A 22,439-nucleotide genomic window follows, 5' to 3' on the forward strand; every position below is an offset into this window, starting at 1 on the left:
TGCATTTGGTGTATTAGGGTTGCAGTTTTGCAGTCCGTTTCTAAGGCATCTCGCAAGTAGGGGGATCTCCAGACCAATGTGTTCTGCAACTTTATTATTATTATTATTATTATTATTATTATTATTATTATTATTAATTTATTTGTTCACTTGTTATTGCCAAGGTCTCTAAGCACCCTCCATTTAAAAACATCAAACATAGGAAGCTAACTTATACTGAGTCCAACCAGCTCAGTATTTGTCTTCACTATCTTGCAGCAGCAAATCGGGGTTTCCAGGCAAGAATTCCTTCCCAGCCATACCTGTAGATGCCACTGGGAGCTGAACCTGGGACCTCCTGCATGCAAAGCAGATGCTGTACCACTGAACTACACCCCTTCCTCTAAAGATAAAGTAAGATTCTAGTCCTTACAGTTCTGAATTAAAGGCTGAATTAAATAAAAAAGCTGTCATCTGCTGAGTCTTGTTCAGTATTGCCTACACTGACTAGCAGCAGCTTCTTGGGGTTTGGTACAGGGAATCTTTCCCAGAGCTATCTGGAGATACTCAGGATTGAACTGTGGACCTTCTGCATGCAAGACAGATGATCTACCATTGAACTATGGCCCTTCCCCAATACAGTATATAAACATTATACTATTACAAATTCAAATGAGACATTTAACATTATCATACAAACACAATTCAAGGACATATATACACGCTATAACAGGAAGCACTGGCAGAATGCTAACAGCAGAATAAAATCAGTTTGGTCCATCAAAAGCCTGAAGGGAAAGATCAGTCCAGCACCAAAAAAGATGGCAGTGAAGGTAGAAGGTGAACTTCACCTGGGAGAGCAATCCACAGGTGAGGAACCACCACTGAAAAGGCCCTTTCCCTTGTCACCATCTTTTGAGCCTCCCTTGCAGGGAACCTGGAGAAGGGTCAGTCACTCTTAGCCTAACATTCTTCACAGGGTTGTTGTGAGGATAAAATGGGAAGAAGCAAAACTGTGTACACCACTTTGAGTTCCTTGGAGGAAATATGGGATATAAATGTAAAACTAAAAGCAACAATGGCAGTATTAACTATGCTGATTGCCGATTTGCCACTGGGCCAAATTCAAAGCACTTATGTAGAGACCCAAATAACTACAAGAGGGCCTCCTATATCAATTATGCCTAACACTAGATCACTTCCCAACTTTTTTTGTCAAAGCTGACCCAGATATTGCCCCAAGGCAGCCTATACACATAGAAATCTTACAGGGAAACCCATAACAGTATATACGTATTTGTATGGTAGCAGTACTGCTATTGCGTCCCACCTGAGGTCAGGTGCTACAGCCAGGTAGTGGGACTCCCAACCTATCTGTTGAAGTCCAGTGCATCTCAGAGACTAAAAATCACGAAATCTCTGGTTTGAATCTCACCTCTCCTGTGATGAACTCACCAGGTGGCATTAAACAAAGCCATTCTTACTTAACCTCCCTGCCTCCCATCTGCAATGTGAGAATGGCAAAAAACAGTCTCTACATTACAGGGCTGCTGTAGGGAACATAGCATATGTCAGTCATGCAGGCATCCTCTTGGACTTGATGGTACTTTACCTGGTTATACAAGTTCTTCAAAGAGATTTGACTCTTTTAGCTTTCAATTCCAATTTCCTTTTTACCAATACTCTGTGTTGGTTTTTTTGTGGTTTCCTCTTTTGAAGTGATTGTGCTGTACTTTCCTTCACACCAGTTCCCTTTGCATACAACACTGAATCTGACAGCAATATGGCACTGCTTCCAAAAGATTCAGCAATGCTGGCATCACAAACCAGGTCCTCAGTGTCACTGCTGAATAAGCCATCTTGAGCTCCTGGGAGGGAAAGGTGGGATATTAAATGGAAAAATACATAATAACATCCCAGGTTTTGCGTCCCATATCGTCAGCATCACAATCAACGGTTCTAGGACACAATCTTATATCACATCCATACTATAAATTTAAAGCATAATTAAAGCATGACCTCCTCCAAAGGATAATGGGAATTATAGTTTTTTTAAAAGGGTGCTGAGAATTGTAGCTCTGTGAAAGAGAAAATTAAACTTCTTATGATTCTTTGGGCAAAGCCATGTACTTTAAATGTATGGTGTGCATGTGATCTTAGTGTATCTAGAAATTTGACCCAGCTTAAGACTTTATTCACATTGGATTTTTAGGATGCTTCATTCAGCTGCTAGGTTTATGTTGCTTTTTAAACATGCTTTTCAGTTAAGATCTTAATGAATATGACTAAGGTCCATAACTTTCATTGTATATACTCTGAGTAAACTTAGTTGAAAAGCACCTTTTTTTAAAGATCTCTGCCTTGACTATTTATCTGTACAGTGGTACCTCGGGTTAAGAACTCAATTCGTTCTGGAGGTTTGTTCTTAACCTTAAACTGTTCTTAACCTGAAGCACCACTTTAGCTAACGGGGCCTCCTTCTGCTGCTGTGCCGCTGCTGCACAATTTCTGTTCTTACCCTGAAGCAAAGTTCTTAACCTGAAGCCCTATTTCTGGGTTAGCGGAGTCTGTAACCTGAAGGTATGTAACCCAAGGTACCACTGTATTGCTTTTAAATCTAACTTCATTTGTTGCTTTTGGTATTATTTTAAAATCTGCTTTAGTTCCTTATATGATTGTGAATTGCCTTGAGACTTAAAATCAACAATGATCCATAATAATAAGAACATCATCATAATTATTGTCATTGTCATCTAGTTTTCATAACAATGAAATGCAGCTACCTGTCCTTTCATAATAATTGTTTAATAATAATAATAATAGACATTCACTGATTTTCAGTTAGCACAAAAGTGCTACCCAGCAACCTCCACTTAGACCTATGATTAGCAAATATTTGCTAAAGCCTAAAAGTAACTTTGCAGAATTTTGGTTGTTGGGTTTATTTTTAAAACCAGCTGTATTAGCAAAGGAAAGACACCCTTCACTGTTCTCAAATCACTTTGACCCTTTTAAAAAAACTTCATTGTGGGCCAAAAAAAAACCACTTTGCACATGCTTTGGAGCCTTTTTCTCTAAAACACGTCACGCCCTCTAGAGGAATTGGTGTGCAGCAACCCTAATAAAATATCACATTGGGATTTGTGTGTGTGTGTGTGTGTGTGAGAGAGAGAGAGAGAGAGAGAGAAAGAAAGACAGTGGGAAGAAGTAGGTTCCGTTTTTGGGTAAGGTTATAAGCTAAATTCTAAAAAGTTGGCGGGGGGGGGCGGAACTGCGAAATACATTTGGATATCATAAAAGGAGCATATATATACTGAAGAAAGTTGAAAATGGGCGGGTAAAACAGGTTTGAGGACGAGGCAGACTTTTTTCCAGCCACAGAATTGGCAGGTGAAGAACGAGTGGGGGGGGAGGGGAGGAGGAAGGCAGGAGCCGTTTGTGTCTGTTGCCCCTCCCACTTCCCCGGCCAGCCATGGAGAACTACGAGGTGTGGCGGGGCGGGGGGCAGAGGGTTGGCCTGAGGAGAGGCGGGGGGGGGACGATTTGAGGCGAGGAGGAGGGAAAGCAACGGAAGTTTGACTCCTCCCCCTCCCCACACATGCATTTGAAGTGACGGAGGGGGCAGGATCGGAAAAAAATCTATACTGTATCTCCCCCCAGACTACAATTCCCGTCATCCCCTGATGGTTTGTCCATTCTGGCTCACGAGGTTGCTGGGAGTTGTGGTTCAACAACATCTGGAGGATGAAAGGAGCATTTCTATAGCCTCTCCACATGCTGTTAAGGCTAAAATTCTCTTTATCCCCCGACTACTGGACCACGCTGACATCTGGGAGTTGTAGTACAATCACATCTGGAAGACCAAAATGACTGCCCATCCTCTATGTATATTTATTTCATTACAGGGGAGTGGTAGGAATTGGGGGTGGGGGGTTAACATATGGGCAATTTGTGTGAGAAGGCATCTCAGACCTAGGGAGGGGTGTCTGGGGGCAAGCTAGGTTTTCAAGGAGGGAATGGATGGAACAATGCTGCTATCATCATTGTCATTCGTAGACTTTTTATTTTACTATTCCCACTAGAATGGTTGTAAATGTGTAGGGAAGTGTTGCCTCCATATGGGTCTTGAGTCCTGGAGGAAAGAGAATCAGTGAGAGATGCAAACAGGGAATGTTTCGACTGTTTTTAATTCTGAATTTTGAATGTTCTCCAAAGAATAATTGGAACTGTAGTTTGTTAAAGGTGCTGGGAATTGTAGTTCTGTGGAGGAGTAAACTGCATATATTTAAAGCACATTTAATGCACATCTGAAGTTCATAACTTCCCCCAAAGAATCCCAGGAGCTGTTGTTTCCCCCTCATAGAGCTATAAGTTCTTTAACTAAGTTACCGTGTATTTTTTAAAGCAGACTGTCAGCTTTAGATGTGTATTGAATGGGCTCTAGATGTACAGTGTGGATCTGCTTGAAAATTCCTTCTCTTTGTTCCCACTATATTGCGATGGATCAATTTGGAACTCCCTGCCAGTGCCTGTTGACATCGGACTGGCACTTTTACTGTCCCCTTTGTGATAACTGCTAAAAACATTTTGTGTGTACAGTGTAGATCTGATTAAAATAATCAATTTATTTCTTCACAATATATTGTGATCTGAGTAACAATCATTCTGTGCATAACTGAAATGTATCTGTCTTGTCTTGAGGAAGTATGGTGCCTTTAAGGTGGTCCCACTGTCCTTCAACCACTTGCCTTGCATACATCTACTATTCCTTACAGATTCTGAATATGCTGCCTCATGGGGCCCTTGGGACAATGCTGATAGTGGAATCAAAAGTGGAGAAAGAAAAAGATGGCAGCAGAAAAAAGTATATTATGAAAAAGGTAAGGGGGGAGCAAGGGTCTTTATGACAAGATGTGTCTCCAGTGATTTTATTTTATTTTATCTGATTTGATTGATTGCAAGGAAGGGGGACACGTGGCTTGACAGGAGTACATGTGGATCTAAAGGTCTTAGTTGACCACAAGCTTAACATGAGTCAATTCTGGGACTCAGCAGCAAAAACCGCTAATGCAATCCTAGGTTGCATCAACTGAAGTACAGTAGAGTGTCCAGATCAAGGGAAGTTATAGCATCACTCTATTTTGCCTTGGTCAGCCCCCACCTGGAGTACAGTGTCCAGTTCTGGGCAACACAGTTTAAGGAGGATATTGACAACTTGGAAGGTGTGGAGAGAAGGGCCACCAAGATGATTGAGTGTCTGGAAACCAGGCCTTAGGAGGAAAAGTGAAGGGAGTTGGGCATGTTTAGCCTGGATAAAAGACTGGAAGTGGAAAGGATAGCCATCATCAAATATCTAAAGGGCTGTCACACAGAGGATGGACCAAACTTGTTTTCTTCTGCTCTGGAGGATAGAACCCAAATCAGTGTCTTCACAGACAAGAAAGGAGATCGCAACTAAATCTTAGGAAGAATTTTCTGACAGTAAGAGCTGTTTGACAGTGGAATGGACTACCTTGGAAGGTGGTGGGCTGTCCTTCATTGAAGGTTTTTAAAGAGATGGTAATCTGTCAGGGATTCTTTAGCTGTGAATCCTACATTGCAGAGAGTTTGACTAGATGAGCCTAGAGGGGTCTCTTTCAACTCCATTACAGTGGTACCTCAGGTTAAGTACTTAATTCGTTCCGGAGGTCCGTTCTTAACCTGAAACTGTTATTAACCTGAAGCACCACTTTAGCTAATGGGACCTCCTGCTGCCCCCGTGCCGCCGGAGCATGATTTCTGTTCTCATCCTGAAGCAAAGTTCTTAACCTGAAGCCCTATTTCTGGGTTAGCGGAGTCTGTAACCTGAAGCGGATGTAACCTGAAGCGGATGTAACCCGAGGTACCACTATTTATATCCCACCTATTTCTCCCAGGACTTCATGGTGGCATATATGGTTCTATCTCCCTCTTTATTTAACACAACAACCCTGTGAGGTAGGTTAGGCTGAGAGGCAGGGCTGGCTCAAAATCATACCCAGTGAGCTTCATGGTCAAGTAGGGGAACTCTGGTTTCCTAAGTCCAAGTCTGACACTCTAACCCTTACACCATATTGGCTGTATGAAAAACCACATATTCATCAAGAGCCACATGGCTTCTGTTACAAAATGTATTATTTTAATAACAATCAGAACATTAGTAGAGTAAAAGGACTTACATATTCTCACCAGTCCATTTTATCTGTTGTGTAATAGCCAGGACTTAATACAAAGAAGCATTCAGGGTGCGAGACTGGTTCCACTATGCCCAAATCTTAGAGACTTTTAAAAAAGACAAAAAAATTGGTTTCCAGGTGGAAAAATCAAAACTAGAGACAGAATTACTTGAACCTAAGACGAAAGTGCTTTCAAGAATGTATAACTTGCTGCTTAAGTGGAATACTCAAGATGAGATAGTCAAATCAGCTATGATAAAATGGGCACAAGACATTGGGCACAACATTATGTCTGAAGACTGGGAAAGGTTGTGGACCACCGGTATGAAATTCACGGCATGTAGTGCCTTAAAGGAAAACATTATGAAAATGGTATACAGGTGGTACATGACCCCAGTCAAACTTGCAAAGATATATCATTTGTCTGACAATAAATGTTGGAAATGTAAGGAGGCTGAAGGAACTTTTTTTCACCTCTGGTGGACATGCCCGAGGGTGAAGGCTTTTTGGGAAATGATTTATAACGAGTTGAAAAAGGTGTTTAAATACACCTTTCACAAGAAACCAGAGGCCTTCCTCCTGGGCATTGTGGGCCAGAGAGTGTTAAAAAAAGATAGAACTTTCTTTTTATATGCAACCACAGCAGCAAGAATTCTTATAGCCAAATACTGGAAGGCACAGGAGCTACCCACGCTGGAAGAATGGCATTCGCAGCTGATCGACTACATGGAATTAGCTGAAATGACAGGCAGAATCCGAGATCTGGGAGAAGACGCAGTGGAAGAGGACTGGAAAAAATTTAAGGACTATTTACAAAAACATTATAAGTTACATGAATGTTGAGAATTTGCTAAGTGTTCTGGAAAAACATGCTTCAGTATTGAAATTGGTAAACGATGGAAATTAAGTTAAGATTTAGAAATGCATAAATTGTGGACTATATAACTAAATGAAAACACAAAAACATTTGAAATAAGGTATTAATTTGCTGTTTATTTTCATTGTAAAGAAAGCAGGGGATGGAGGACGTGGGGAAGTCTGGTTGATTATGAAAATTGATGTGAAAAAGTGAATTTCTTTTTTCTTTCTATAATTTCTTTTCTTTTCTGTAAAACCGCTTTTGTTGTGCTATTGATGATGTATTTTTACCCTGGAAAAAAGCAATAAAAAAAAACTATTATAAAAAAAAAACAAAGAAGCATTCAGCAGGGTTTAGCCTGGGAACCTGCTTATATGTGGGTGTGTACTGTATAATATTTATTTCTGATATTTATTCAGAAATGTATGACCTGTTTACTTCTCAGGCTATATGGTTTGCAGTAAAAAAAAAAATACTTCATATAACCACACAGAGAGATATTTACCACACTCAGTAATGTCAAAATGAAATGCCAGGGCTCAATGCTGCTGGGGCATGTAAAGAGTCTCTTTTCTTCACTGAATAGCCATAATCAGGGCTGGATTTAGGGGACGTGGGTGGCGCTGTGGTCTAAATCACAGAGCCTAGGGCTTGCCGATCAGAAAGTCGGCGGTTCCAGCTGTCCTTTGTCAACAACAAATTGTTGCTGATTTTTGTGTTGAATATATGCTATATGGTAATTTATGGACCTAATAGGTATCTAAAGCCATTTGCACATAACAAATATGTATTTTATCAGAGTAATTGATATAGAAATCAGCAAATCAGTGATATTTTAGGCAGCAGGCTAGCAGATGGGGCACATTACTTACATCATAGGAGCCTACACAACACAAAACACTGTTGCTGTATGTAGGTTGTTTTTTTTTTTATCTTATATTTTGGAAATGTACATCCAGTTGTTTTTTCCCTTTAAAAAATTTTGGGGCCCCCAAGAGAGTGGGGCCCTAAGCTATAACTTGTTTAGCTTATACATAAATCTGGCACTGGCCACAATCATTCTCTAGAGACTTTCAGAGTTAGAGAGAAGGACTTCTGAGTTGTAATTCCAAAGACAAGGTAAAGGTAAAGGACCCCTGGACGGTTAAGTCCAGTCAAAGGCGACTATAGGGTGCAGTGTTCAGCTTACTTCAGGCTGAGGGAGCTGGTGTTTGTCCACAGACAGCTTTCTGGGTCATGTGGCCAGCATGACTAAACTGCTTCTGGCACAACAGAACACCGTGAAGGAAGCCAGAGCGCACAGAAACACTGTTTACCTTCCCGCCTCAGTGATACCTATTTATCTATTTGCAGTGCTATGCTTTCAAATTGCTAGGTTGGCAGAAGCTGGGACAGAGCAACGGGAGCCAGTGGCAGAGGAAGAGGAGTGCAGCGGGAGCGCACCGCCCCAGCAGCGTGATCCCGGTGGGGTGCCATCATAGCTGCTCCCCTGCCCGCGCTGGGCACCATGCCCCCAGGACACATGCCAGGCCCCTGTCTGCTCTCCGCCCCCTGGTGCTAGAGCATGAAGCTCTGCCACTGATGGGAGCTCAGCCCTTTGCATGGATTTGAACTGCCAACCTTCCGATCAGCAACCCCATGAGGCTCAGTGGTTTAGACCATAGCACCACCCGCATCCGAAGATAGGAATGCAAGATAGAAAACTGCTTTATATTGTAGTAGTTTGTTAAGACTGCTGGGTATTACGGCTCTGTGAGAGTGAAACTACATCCCACAGGATTCCTTAGGGGAAACCATGTGCTTTAAATGTGTGTTAAATGTTTAAGTGTATTGAATGTGCCTTAAGTGTCTGGAGTGGATAATAAGTTGTTCTACTTTTAACAACTTCTTTGTTGTTATGTGCAGGTTGAATGCATTGATGAAAAGCAAGCAAATGATGCTCTTCAAGAGGTAGCTTTCTCTTAATCATCCTTTTTTATTTCACACATTGGGTGAAGTAGACTGCGGAGTAGCTAGCCGCTCGGGTGCCTGGGGTGGCATGCGTGCCCTGCAACCCAGGGTGAAGCGAGCTGCCCATGGGGGTGGGGCAAGCCACCCATGGGGGGCGGGGTGAGCCAAGACAGGATGAGACAGGGTGAGCCAAGACGCTGCATGGAGACTCTCCGCAGCCTCCTCCTCAGCTGTAGGGCGGCTGAGGTGGTGGGCAGACGCAAGCCCCGTGCTGCTGGAAAAAGCTCGGAGCTTGCAGGCAGTCCACCTACCGCCTCCCCCTCAGGAGAGACGTGTGGCTCAGGCACACTGCAGGCCCTGCAGTGTGATGCCCAGTGCCCCCCGCATTACCTAGCTACTCCTCCAGATTAGACAGATTCATGGAGGAGAGGGCTGTTGAAGGCTACTAGCCATAAAGGCTGTGCTCTGCCTGCAAAGTTGGAGGCAGCAATGCTCCTGGTTTCTGGAAATCACTCAAGGGGAGAGTGTTTCTGCAGTGGTGTAGGAAGAGGCATGCGGTGGGTGTGAGAGTTGTTTTTTCAAAAATATATTTTTGCCACCCCCCTCAATGATGACACCCAGGGCGACTTGCACTCACTGCACCCCCCTTCCTACGCCACTGGAAGTAGGATCTTGCCTATTTGTGGTATAGTGTCAGACCAACCAACCATCTGGCTCAACATTGTCTATGCCAGGGGTCTGCAACCCGCGGCTCCGGAGCCGCATGTGGCTCTTTTACATCTTTGCTGTGGCTCCGGGGCGAATACTAGAGAGGGGAGGAGGCGCATTGTGCGCCCCGACACTCCTCACTGTGGCGGGCGCTGTACTGGCTGTGATGTCGCATGGGGGCGGTGCGTGCGTTAGTCACGCACCGTCCCGACGTCACCTTCCCGCCCGCTGTCAGATCGTGGCTCCGGAGATATATTTGTTTTAAATGTCGCAATGGTTTTGCGGCTCCCAGTTGTTGTTTTTTCTTCGGAAACGGGTCCAAGTGGCTCTTTTTGTCTTAAAGGTTGCAGACCCCTGGTCTATGCTGAATGGCAGTGATTCTCCAGGGTTTCAGGCAGGGTACATTGCCAACTTTACCTGGGGATTGAACCTGGGATCTTCTGCATGCAAAACTGATTCTCTACCACTGATCTATGGCCCATTCCTAAACTGTGAAAGCATATGGCACAATACATTTATTTGTCTTTAGAACGGCACATTACTATTGGTTCTACTACAACACACTAAGCTACCCTTCTGGACTTCATGCAGGAAACCACCAGGGATTTATCAATGGTTAGTCCTACTCAGAGTAGACCCATTGAAATTGATAGACATGACTAAATTGCTGCAGTTTGTGTGTTGTCTGTGATCAAGAATGGAAACCAGTTATGCAAATTAATGACTGGTACTTGCACATATCATAGTTGTTGGGTTTTTTTTAAAGTTTACTAACAATATACAATTAATAAAGGTTGTCTTACCATTCTTCTGATATGCCCTTTACAGTGAAATGAATGTACCGTAAGTAAGTTATGTAAGTTGCATTAAGTAGGGGACAGTGTTATGAATAATATCATATTTGGTGGAAGTGAAATGGAAGCAGTGCTGATTGTTAGAAATATAGGTTGGAATGGAAACAGCTTTTCTTCTTACACCTCTACTTTCAAAGAAGCTGGGCTATTACCTGTGAATCAGGAACAGGGGTTGATTTCAAAACAAGCCAACTTCAGACCATAGAGCTATGGAACTGGCTTTTTTAACACTCATGGACTCAGGTTTCTCAAAGCTGCCTCTGATATTATTAGTTTTTATTATTAAGTGTCTAGCCACTTGACAAAAAATAGAAACACCAAGCCCCTGCACCAGCCCCATCTGCAGGCTTAAACTTATAATTACATCCTGATTAGTCAGTGGCGACACATACAAAAAATTCTGGGGATGGCACAGAAGAGACTAAGGATATTTCTAGGCTGGCAAGAAAGAAAAATTGCAGCATATGTTAACAATAGTTTAGCAATGGGGGGCAAGTTGAGGAGCAAGTTCCTTGTTAGAGGGTGCTTTCCTCCCAAGCCCGGTGCTGCCTGTATGATTACGGTAGTTACTCTGCTGTAATTTTGGAATTGCATTTTCCAGATGTGGAAAGGGTGGAGTCCCATGGCAGAGTAACTGGAAATCTGTTGCAGAGCTAGGATCCCTCTCTAAATCTAGGTGAGGATTGTTACAAACCTTAGATCTATCTTAGCTTGGAAGGTGGCTGAACTCCCAATCCCTTCCTCCCCTAAAAAAGAAGTTAAGGTGTGATCCTAAGCACAGTTTCATGGGAGCATGGTCTGCTGATATCAATTGTATAGCATCCAGCAACATGACTGAATCAAGAGGAGAAATTTGGCAAACTAGGGACCGCACCAGTTTAGCTTAAATTGTAGTAGTTTACTATAGAACCTTTCTCATCATTTTTCTGAAAGGCCTTGGAACTGCTGAAGCTGAATCATCAGAACATCTGCAGCTACAAAGAACTTTTCATCATCTGGGACAACCAGGTGACAATTTCCTAAGGCTACTATGGTATATACGCTTACTGGAAAGATTAAGTTTCCTGAATTCAATGAGACTTGCTCCCAGGTAAATTGCAGCAGCTCTAAACTGGTGATCCAGGGATGTATTGCTTCTGAATCCATATCAGTGTAGTCCAGTGGATGACTTTAAATAACAATGATCCATACCATAGAGACCCAGGTTCATATTCCCCATAGTGGGTAGATCTGTGATTTCCCTGTTACTGGATTGTACTACCTTAGGTTGGGGAGGAGAGGATGGGGGGGGGGGGGAAGAAAAATATTTGAATTATCCCCATTTATTTATTTTGTCAAATTACTTGAACTTACAAAAAGTCTCACGTTAGGGAGAAGCTCTGCCAAATTATCACATGAAGAGGCTGGACCACACACACCTAGATAGAGTGCAAGTCCTGGGATTTCTTGCCTGACCCTATATGCAAGATTGGGTTATTAGTTTCACTTGGAAAAGCCTGTACAGTGGTACCTCAGGTTAAGTACTTAATTCGTTCCAGAAGTCCGTTCTTAAGCTGAAACTGTTCTTAACCTGAAGACCACTTTAGCTAATGGGGCCTCATGCTTCTGCCGCGCTGCTGGAGCCCAATTTCTGTTCTCATCCTGAAACAAAGTTCTTAACCCGAGGTACTATTTCTGGGTTAGTGGAGTCTGTAACCTGAAGCGTATGTAACCTGAAGCGTATGTAACCCGAGGTACCACTGTACTGTGTTGTTAGCATCCCCCTTCCCCACGCTGGGCTGAAACTGGTGTAGGAAGCCTTACTGTGATAAACTTTGAAACCCCTTGACTAAAGTGGCACAGTGATTTTCATCTTCATCCTGTTGCATGCAGATTTCCTCCCTCTTTCTTTGTCTGGTGATGCGTTATTCAGATCAAGGGGATCTTTCATCTCTGATCAAGGCCAAGAGGCAAAAACCTGAGAAAATTAAAAAGAAGGTAGAAAAGAATGTTTTTATTTAATAAATATGTATAATACAAATAGTAATAATTGCGGGAGGTTAGCAGCCAAACCTAACAAGTGCATATTCTTGCTGGTTAGCATTAGAAGGGGCTTGGTCCACAGAGCTTTGTAGCTGGTAGGCAGATACTCAGGCCATAGAAAAGCAATTGGTAGAGAAGGCTCTGTGTGGTTTCATTTTCTCCTGAAGAGGAAGGAGCATATAGTACTTCTGTTCCTATCTCTCTTTCTTGGACCAGCCACGAGGGCAGGCATTTTCTTTGTTTGCTCCAGTCCCAGGCACATGCCTAACACTGGTTATACTGAATATATAGTTTGCCTGCATAGTTTTTACAGCTACTAATTATTCCTGCCTGGGTAGTTAAGTATACAAACTCCTTGTGGGCATTAGCCACAGGAACTGTTGAGAGAATGTCCACTTCTGGGACTTTGTTCTGGGTGTTGTCACTCGCAGGCTCAGCCTACTCTTGGCATGTTTCGTGGCAAAAATATATGTTGAGGTAAGGCATGATAGTACAATCAGAAAACAGGAGGTGGGCAAATGTTGCTACGGAAGGAAGAGCATTATTCCCATTGTCCACCCTTTCTTTGTCAAGGGCCAACAGGAGGGAGAGAATTTCTCAAGACTTTAACATGGCATAACAGCAAACTTTTCTCCTGTATATTATGTCCTCATCATTTCATATATTTCTTTCCATAGGTGATTAAAATGTTTCTGGGGCAGATGGTGGATGCTTTAGTTTACATCCACAAACAAACCATTTTTCACAGGTGAGGTGTCAGTTTTTCAAAATATTGTTTTGTTATTTATCTGCAGTAGTTTGTAGTGCAAAACCTAAGGTCTTTTAACAAACAAACTCTTAACATGGCTGCAACTCTGTTTCAACATGCTGTAAAAACAACTCTGATGTGTTTCAGAAACCTCAAACCATCCAACATCCTTTTAGATGACAAGGCATCTTTCGTGCTTGGTGATTTCAGCACGGAAACCCTCATGAATGATGAGATGAAATGGAAGATTAGGGTGGAAGAAGGTAGCAATGTGTTGTTATCTTTTCAGCAGCCTTGTTCTTCAGAAAGACTGTCGGGTTTTTGAAAATATAAGGTCAAGGAGAAAATATTTCCTTATGACATGACATTGTTAGCATCTAGAAAAACGTTAAAGTATATGTAGTTTAGTAATGGTAGTTTGACATGTATGTGGAGTGGGCCACACCATACATTTAAAGTGCATTACTTCCCCCAATGAACCTTGGGAATTCCAGTTCACAGAACTGCAATTCCCAGCACCTAAATTAAAATTTCCCAAAATTCTTTGGGGGGAGCCATGGTGTGGATGGTTAGTGAGTCTCAGTGCAATAGAGATGTGCTCATATTGTCAGAACATATTCACATCCAGTACGTTACAATGGGTTGTGTCCAGTTTTAATCCTATTCAGAGGAGAGTCATTGAAATTAACTGAACTGACCAAATTATTAATTTAAATGGGTCTACTCCAAGACTTGATGGAAGTTCCAACAACATATATAGAGGGCCACACTCCCTATCCCTGTTTTAAGCTGTTCTGTCACCTCATGTGAAGCAACACATTGGGTTGCCATATGTCCTCTTTTTCCAGGACACCTTCTCCTTATCATGGGTATGTAAAATGAGAGTCGTCATAGGGATCCATAGTTAAAAGTCAGCAGATATGTCTTCTTTTTTGCCCTTCAAAATATGGCAACCCTAAGTTACAGTGACATTATTATTATTACCTGTCCCTTCACAAGCAAGGTTTTAATGATTTAAAGTTCAACATTAAAGACCATTAAAACATATTGCAGTCACAGGAATAGGGTGGATCCTGAAAATACACATGTTAGGTGTCAAAAGGTCAGAGTACAGAGGCTTGTGTTCACCATTCCCTGAAAGCTTTATAATGAGCATGGCAAATTAATCTCTGTGGGGAGGGAGTTACACAACCTAGGGGACTGCTCTCCTAGGCCAACACCACCCCACATTTATAAGGACTACCAAGAGGGGCCCCCACTTTACTGATCTTAGTACCCAGGAGCAGTGCTTTTTTTCTGGGGGGACGCATACCCCAAAACATTTTGTGAATCTAAGTTTGGCCTCATTGAGGGGCAGTATTTCAATGAGTAGGAAAATGAGAGTACCCCTAAACATTTTTTTAGGGGGGAAAGCACTGCCCAGGAGGGACTATAGGGAAGGAGGTAGTCTTCCAAATATTTGGGGCCTAAGTCAATTCAGGGCTTTAACCACTACCACGGGCACCTTAAATAAGGCCCAGAAACAAACTGACAGACCTCCGCAGTGCCCCTTGCAAACTGAACATTATCCTTAGAATGTTTTGCAGGTTCTTTTACAGTTAAGCTGTAGAAATGGTTCTCTGAATGTGGAAAGCTTGAAAACCACTATCTTTATTTATTTCATTGCATTTATAGGCCATCTTTTTGTCTAAGGAACTCAGCGTGGGGTACATGGTTCTCCCCCTCCTCATTTAATCCCCACAACAACCCCGGAAGGTAGATTAGGCTGAGATTAGGCTGAGAGGCAGTGACTGGCCCAGGGTCAGCTGGGAAGCTTTATGGCCGAGTGGGGATTTATCTATCAGCTTCTAGTCTGGCACTCTAACCACCATGCCACACTGGCTCTTCAGTTTATTAAATGTATGAATTGCCTTTTATGAATGTCTCAAGGCGATTTACAAACATATCACAAAAATGGTACAAAGCAGCGATTGAAGATAGGTTTAGAAATTGAACAAAATTAACATTAGCACATAAAGCACAGACCTCACCCCCCCCATCTAGCTAGAAAACATTTACAAAACAAAAATATGTATTCAGTTGTTGCCTTCTGATGGAATATTGTTCCACCTCCAAAGAGATGTTACTCTTGGTTACAAAGGAAAAGTTACAAGGGATAAAAATAAACAAATAAATCACACCCCTGGCTTTTCTTCCCACAGATCCTCCTTTCAAATCCTGGATGGCTCCAGAGGCACTCAAATTTTCTTTCAGTGACAAATCTGACATCTGGTCTCTTGGCTGTATTCTTCTCGACATGATCTCCTGTGTGAAAGTACGGTACATTTCCCCTTTAACAGTACTGTGACGGTGTTCAGAGTTGGCTCTTGAGAGAGATAGTTACATTAAATACACACAGCATGCAGTTTTCAGTGACTGATATTCAGAAACCTACCAACAGTATATATATAAAGGTATCTCCAACTAGTATCCAGAAGCATGCTGCCTCTAACATTGGAGATGCCTACGATAGATATAGATATCGGTTGTACCCCCCTCTGTTATGTATATGATAATAGATCTATTCTGCTAAATAATTAGATTTTGTAAATATTAGGATTTAATTATAATTTGTATATTATAACTGGGATGTGTTATAAGGCGGTCTCAGTGTTTATTAGAAGGGGTTAATGTAACAGGTTTGAGGTGTCATTGGCTCTGGCTCCACTAATAATATAAGTGTGAGTGCCTTCTGCCCCACCAGTCCCAATGAGCACCAACCAGTACTCACACTTATATTATTATTGGTTACATTTTTGTACAACTGTTCCTCCCAAAGATGCTCAGAACAGCAGCTATACTATAAGCAGCTCTGCTACAATGAGTCTGTAAAGAGAAAACATACGTAGATTTTATTATGTGCTCCTTTTGTGTATTTGCATGAGTTTCTTTTTAGGTGAAAGATCCAGTTTCATTGCTGCATAACATTAAGGAGAATAGCAGTCACCTGGAAGAAGCCCTGATAACTATGAAGCAGATGGATACACCTTTGTCTTCTCTTTTGCTAATGATGCTGACGATTGAGCCAACAATGAGGCCCACATCAGGGTCAGTCCTGGGTTTGTTTTCTCCCTTGCTCCACCCAATAACCCACACAATGCATTTAAAGGACATTTATACCACTTTAGTAGTCACAGCTCCCCCCCACCCGAAGAATCCTTGGAATTGTAGTTTACCCCTCCCACTGCAATGCCCTTTACTCTTAACAAACTACAGTTCTCAGGATTATTTGGGAAAGCCATGGGCTTTAAATGGACTTTAAATGTGTGGTGTAGATGTAACTATGGACGTTACTGTCATTGTTCATTGAAAGAGAAGGTCGTTGGCTAAACTTAATGGTTTATGCCCCCAATCTCAAAGAGAAATCAGGATCCCTCAAAATGAATGCCCAGCTTTAACAATTAAATAATCCTTCCCCTTTATTTTGCTTATTTTACATTTCTAACTCACCTTTCAGCCCAAATTGGACCCTCAACACAATGTACATACAGTGGTGCCTCGCAAGACGAAAAGAATCCGTTCTGTGATTCTCTTCGTCTAGCGGTTTTTTCGTCTTGCGAAGCAAGCCCATTGACGGATTAGCGGATTAGCGCTATTAGCGGCTTTTAGCGGCTTATCTACTGATCGGATCAGCTGATAAGCGGCTTAGCGGCTTAGAAAAAGGGGGGAAGGGAAAAAAACCTGCAGGAACTGGCAAGACATTGTCGTCTTGTGAAGCAAGCCCATAGGAAATTCGTTTTGCGAAGCACCTCCAAAACGGAAAACTCTTTCGTCTAGCGAGTTTTCTGTCTTGCAAGGCATTCGTCTTGCGGGGCACCACTGTATTTTAAACTAAACTAATTTATTTCCCACTCCACTTCTCTTGCTACTTTAGGGAGCTGACTGACAATGCATTTATCAGAGAATGCCTGATTCTTGCTGGTTCACCCTTAGTAAAGGTGAAGAAGACTCTGCCTCCAGGATTACTGAACTTAATACTCAACGGTGGGATCCCAACTATTCTAGGTAATGCTGGAAAAGCAGCTCTGAAACAGAGGCTTGTAGCTTTCTTGGGAATATGAAAGAATGTAATATATGAGGGGTTGTTTGTGGGCTGCATTTGACTCTCAAAGTGATTCAGATGTATCCCCACTTCCAAACAAAGTCCCTGTCTTATTCATGCCTTGAACCCCTTCTCCTTTACACCCAATGACAGAAACATGCAGATAATCTGATCTGAAACCATTAAAACCCCATGTAATCCTTTTGTTTTAGGCAGATGGGTTGCGTGTCAAAACCCCTCCCCCAGAAAGAAAGACACAGGACACGATGTTTAAGTTTAATGGGCATGAAATGGCCACAACTTTATTGATTAGAGAATTGAAGGTATTGGCCCTAGGCATTGGCTCCTATCCGCTACCCGGCATGATGTCCGGGAAGGGTTAACACTAACCGTGGGAGGCCCCCCGTTGGAGTACGCCAACTAGGATCCCACGTGTGTCACCGCTTGGGGCGTGCCGGGGGCCCTTACCTAGGTAGGTTTCGGACAAGACAACGCCCCTCGGAGTCCTGTACCGGACTACCCCATTTTCTGGGGGAAGGTGATGGCGTTCCTTCCCCCCCCATCCATTTGCATAACAATTGAACCCCAGCCAATGCCTAACCGCCAATACAGGGAAAGTTGTGACGTTTTGCTACGAGGTAGGCGAAAAAACCAACTGGCGGAAGATCGCCAACTTGGAAAAATTCCTACCAGGCCCCTTGCGGCGACCAACCGAAGTCCATAGCAAGGTCGTGACTACCTACGGCTACCTAAGCGTCTAAGGGTGGGTGGGAAGGGAAAACCTCTCAGCTGGTCGGGAGTGAAGAGGGGGGACCCTGGGCGTGCCCGGCTTAAAATACCTTAAGCCACGCCTCCCCCCGGCCCGCCGATAGGCGGGCAGGGTCGCGAGCACGCCCAGGGATTCCCCCAACTCTCGCGGGGGCCAAGGTTAGCCCCCGCGCTTGGGAGGGAGGGGCTAGACCGCAACCCCCTCTCCTCCCCATAGTCGGAAATGGCCTTGCGTGTCAAAACCCCTCCCCCAGAAAGAAAGACACAGGACACGATGTTTAAGTTTAATGGGCATGAAATGGCCACAACTTTATTGATTAGAGAATTGAAGGTATTGGCCCTAGGCATTGGCTCCTATCCGCTACCCGGCATGATGTCCGGGAAGGGTTAACACTAACCGTGGGAGGCCCCCCGTTGGAGTACGCCAACTAGGATCCCACGTGTGTCACCGCTTGGGGCGTGCCGGGGGCCCTTACCTAGGTAGGTTTCGGACAAGACAACGCCCCTCGGAGTCCTGTACCGGACTACCCCATTTTCTGGGGGAAGGTGATGGCGTTCCTTCCCCCCCCCCATCCATTTGCATAACAATTGAACCCCAGCCAATGCCTAACCGCCACTCGAGCAAAGCTCGCCGCCAATACCTTCAAAACTATAACCAACTCCTATGCTCTGCTATGGAAGCCCCTGAACCCAGGACCTAATCCCTGCGATGATATCACCCAACCATAGGTCGTTCCCTGCATCTGACAGATGCACGCCATCCCTTCTGTAGAGGGCCTCGTTGCTGAACTGGATGCCCGGGTGTCTGATGACGAACCCGCCCAGAGCTGCCACTCTACGTTCCACCGCTCGTTCTAAAACCTTTCTCGCCTTGTTGACTCCTACTGGGCTCACGCAATCTCTCCATGTCCTCCTCTCAAGCAACGAGGACCAAATTATTGTGACATGTGGGTATGCAATTACCAACTCGGTCAGATCATCAAAAATGTGCCACCTCAGATCGATCGCCTTGCGATAAGCGAGATCATTTTCTCCCAATTGAATCACTAGGGCGTCAGGCGGACCCTCAGCCGCAGCCCTGGCCATCACGGCTGGTTTGAATTCACTCCAGCGCATCCCTCTACGCGCTATCCAAACCAGCTCCACCCTGGGATGTAAATTCAGGTTGCCGCCCAGACCACTTCTCAAGGCATGAAACTTGGCCCAGTGCACGATGCTGTGGCCCACCAACCAAATGCGCAGTCTCGTGGGTTCTGAAAAGCAAATAGAAAAGTGGGCGGAGGTCAGGGGTGCAACACGCAGTCACAAGTTGCTTCTCACATAGGCCTTGTACGCGTTAGATTTCCACCTCCCCAAGTCCTTAATCCTCTCCGTGGGGAGCCCCATATGTACTGCAGTGGTGGCTGCGCCAATACGAAAGGAGTGAGCAGCAAATTCTGATGCCGGGAAACCACAGGCCGACAATGCCGACCGCATAACCCTAGTGAACTGGTGTCTAGTAAGGCGGGATCCGTCCGCATGTATCAGCAGCGGACCAGGGCCGCTAGGCCTTAGGTAAAGAAAACGCCTCGTGTCCCGAACCGGACAAGGGCCCTTCCCGTGGGCTGCCGGCAGCCGGAGCAGGGCCCCCTTGCCTTGCTGATCTGTCTTTGAGCTCCGCACCCGCACTATGAGATCGGTTCTAGAAAGGGTCAGGTCGCTCATCAAAATTCCCCTCTGAGACTGGCTGGCATCCCCTTCACATACAACCTCGCCTACGCGTAGGGCGCCGAAGAAAGCAATGGAAAACGCTGTTGAGAATAAACGCGCTTCGTGCTTTGACCAGCAAATTTCACGAAGAACTTTGTGAATCTTAAACAGAATTTCATAAGTTACAGGCCGCCTCCTGTCCGCACATGGGGGTTGCTGCCTACGCCATCCCTCCAGAGTTTTGCGCACAATGAAGGCTGCGCAGGGGTCCTTCTCGAAGAATGTTTTACAAAAGTACGAGATCCCTGCTGAGTGAATATTGAGTGTCTTAGGAGCTGGTCGGGAGTGAAGAGTGAAGAGGGGGGACCTTGGGCGTGCCCGGCTTAAAATACCTTAAGCCACGCCTCCCCCCGGCCCGCCGATAGGCGGGCAGGGTCGCGAGCACGCCCAGGGATTCCCCCAACTCTTGCGGGGGCCAAGGTTAGCCCCCGTGCTTGGGAGGGAGGGGCTAGACCGCAACCCCCTCTCCTCCCCATAGTCGGAAATGGCCTTGGTGACAGAAAATGTTCTGCATTTGAGGTACTCACAAGCTGTCTTGTAAGGGTGTGGCTAAACTAAGGCTTAATCCAGGGATTTGCAGTTGATGTTTCATGCCCTTAAATGCAGTGGATTTGTATCCAGTGTTAGTCATACTCAGAGAGTAGACACACCAAAACTAGGGGCACATATTCCCAGTAAAGTGTGTGGGAAGGCTGTGGACACATAGTTGCTTCCAACTGTGTTCTACTCGGAGTTGGACCCATGAAATGAATAACCCTAAATTCACGACAAAGGACGAGATGGTTGGACAGTGTTCTTGAAGCTACAAACATGAGTCTGGCCAAACTGCGGGAGGCAATGGAAGACAGGAGTGCCTGGTGTGCTCTGGTCCATGGGGTCACGAAGAGTCGGACACATCTAAATGACTAAACAACAACAACAACAAAATTCATTGTGGCATTAATTTTAATGGATCTACTTTGAGTAGGATTAATATTGGACAAGCCACGGGTATTATATGCTGCTATTATCAGAAAACATTAACCTATGCACATTTATAGGCATTTACTAGGGTATTTGAAGAACTATGAACTGTATCCAATGCTAGTGCTACCAGTCATACAGCTAACTTAGGTCCATTAATTTCAGTGATTCTCCTCTGAGTAGGATTAGCACAGAATACAATTCTGTGTACCCCCCCCCCCCGTCTGTCTGTGTGTGTGTGAAGGATTTCACAGAAAGGTGCTACTATTTTGCCTCCTGCAGAATTCATGCTGTCTTACCAGGACATAGAGCAAGCTCAAGAAAAGTGCATTGAGCGTCTAACTGTCCTCTTGAAAGAAGGAAAGGGTATGCTTTGACTGTGCTGCTGTCTCTCATTGGATGCTTATAAACTGATGCATGGGGTTCCATAAGGAGCATGAGTCAGAGTGGGAAATCCCCCCAAAGAGAGTGCAAATGTGGAGATTTCTCCTGCCTGCCCCTGCTATACTTGTAATATAGGCATAAACAATGCTATTTTTGTAGAAAAAGGTGCTGGAACTCACCATGAACACCTCCCTCATCTCGTTCCGGTGAGTTCCAGCTGAAAAAAAGCCCTGGGCGTGTTACTTCTGTTTGGAAGGGGGTGTTGTTCAGAGCCAAACTGGATGGGAAAGGCTTATCTTGGTCATAAGAGTGGGGCATCGTGTTAGTTGCATGTGCCATAGCTCCTACCAGTGGGGTTGGGATTTACTGCATTTCCAGCAACATTTCAAGGATTGGGGAAAAACCATGAGTGATTAAGGAGATCAGCTACATTAGAGGTGGGGAACTTTTGACCTGTAGGTGGCCACTTCCCTCCCAAACCACACCCACTTGCCCCATACCTGATGCCATATGTGACATGGGGGGCAGGAAAAGATGCGGCTGGATTGGCTGTATGATCAAGAACTTCATTGTACAGCCAATCTATGCAGAAAACAGATTTGAAGTCACCATTTTGGTTATACTTGGCTGGATTGGCTGTACATCTATGTTTCCCATGGGGTAACTCAATCGTACAGTCAGTTCCTGCAGAAAGCAGCTTTGCCAGCCTTATGCAGCTGCTATGCAGTACCTTGTAAGTTCTGCAGCCACGCTGATAGTCACTGCTCCCAGGTCATACGGCAAAGTGGCAACCCCTAAAGAAGAAGTGCTGTAGGCCATCATCCTCTGTCCACATCCACATATTTGCATTTCCCAGCATCCATGCAAAGAAAATTAAAAAATTAAAAACTATAAGGGAAGAGCAGTAACAGATTAAAATAATAATAATGATAGCTTCTGTTTCTTCCCCACAGCCAGTCTAAAAGTCTTCTTTGGAATAACGGAGCTTGTTACCTCTGCAATGAAGAATCATATTGATTCTCCTGAGGTACAGTTAGCTGGATATTCTTTGCTGATTGAAATCACTAGCAGAGGTAAGGGTGATGAGCAATGTTTGAGTTCCATACCGATTTTATGAAATTTATTTATTTATTGAATTTATATACTGCCTTATACTCAGAGGTCTCAAATTATTGGCAGA

The 22,439-nt window shown here is 44.1% G+C and overlaps 1 protein-coding gene across 6 annotated transcripts in view; it reads left to right on the forward strand.

Annotated features, from left to right (window-relative positions):
- Positions 1–3,183: 3,183 nt before the first annotated feature.
- The window catches only part of STKLD1 (serine/threonine kinase like domain containing 1), a 30,086-nt gene continuing 10,830 nt past the window's right edge, over positions 3,184–22,439 (forward strand). For 2 of the 6 annotated variants that reach the window (XM_083485145.1, XM_083485148.1), the window contains exons 1-12: positions 3,377–3,466; positions 4,755–4,859; positions 8,938–8,982; positions 11,478–11,552; positions 12,417–12,521; positions 13,244–13,314; positions 13,462–13,577; positions 15,516–15,628; positions 16,250–16,401; positions 17,228–17,358; positions 21,158–21,241; positions 22,213–22,332. In XM_083485145.1, the coding sequence (XP_083341271.1) occupies positions 3,452–3,466; positions 4,755–4,859; positions 8,938–8,982; positions 11,478–11,552; positions 12,417–12,521; positions 13,244–13,314; positions 13,462–13,577; positions 15,516–15,628; positions 16,250–16,401; positions 17,228–17,358; positions 21,158–21,241; positions 22,213–22,332 (1,132 nt within the window). In that variant the 5' untranslated portion in view covers positions 3,377–3,451. Of the gene's footprint in view, positions 3,204–3,376; positions 3,467–3,510; positions 3,865–4,754; positions 4,860–8,937; positions 8,983–11,477; positions 11,635–12,416; positions 12,522–13,243; positions 13,315–13,461; positions 13,578–15,515; positions 15,629–16,249; positions 16,402–17,227; positions 17,359–21,157; positions 21,242–22,212; positions 22,333–22,439 lie in introns of those variants that run through there. The other 4 variants (XM_083485147.1, XM_083485146.1, XM_083485150.1 and 1 more) reach the window with 4 other exon arrangements.

Source organism: Podarcis liolepis (assembly GCF_965112155.1).
Source record: "Podarcis liolepis genome assembly, chromosome: Z".
Taxonomy (NCBI): Eukaryota; Metazoa; Chordata; class Lepidosauria; order Squamata; family Lacertidae; genus Podarcis; species Podarcis liolepis.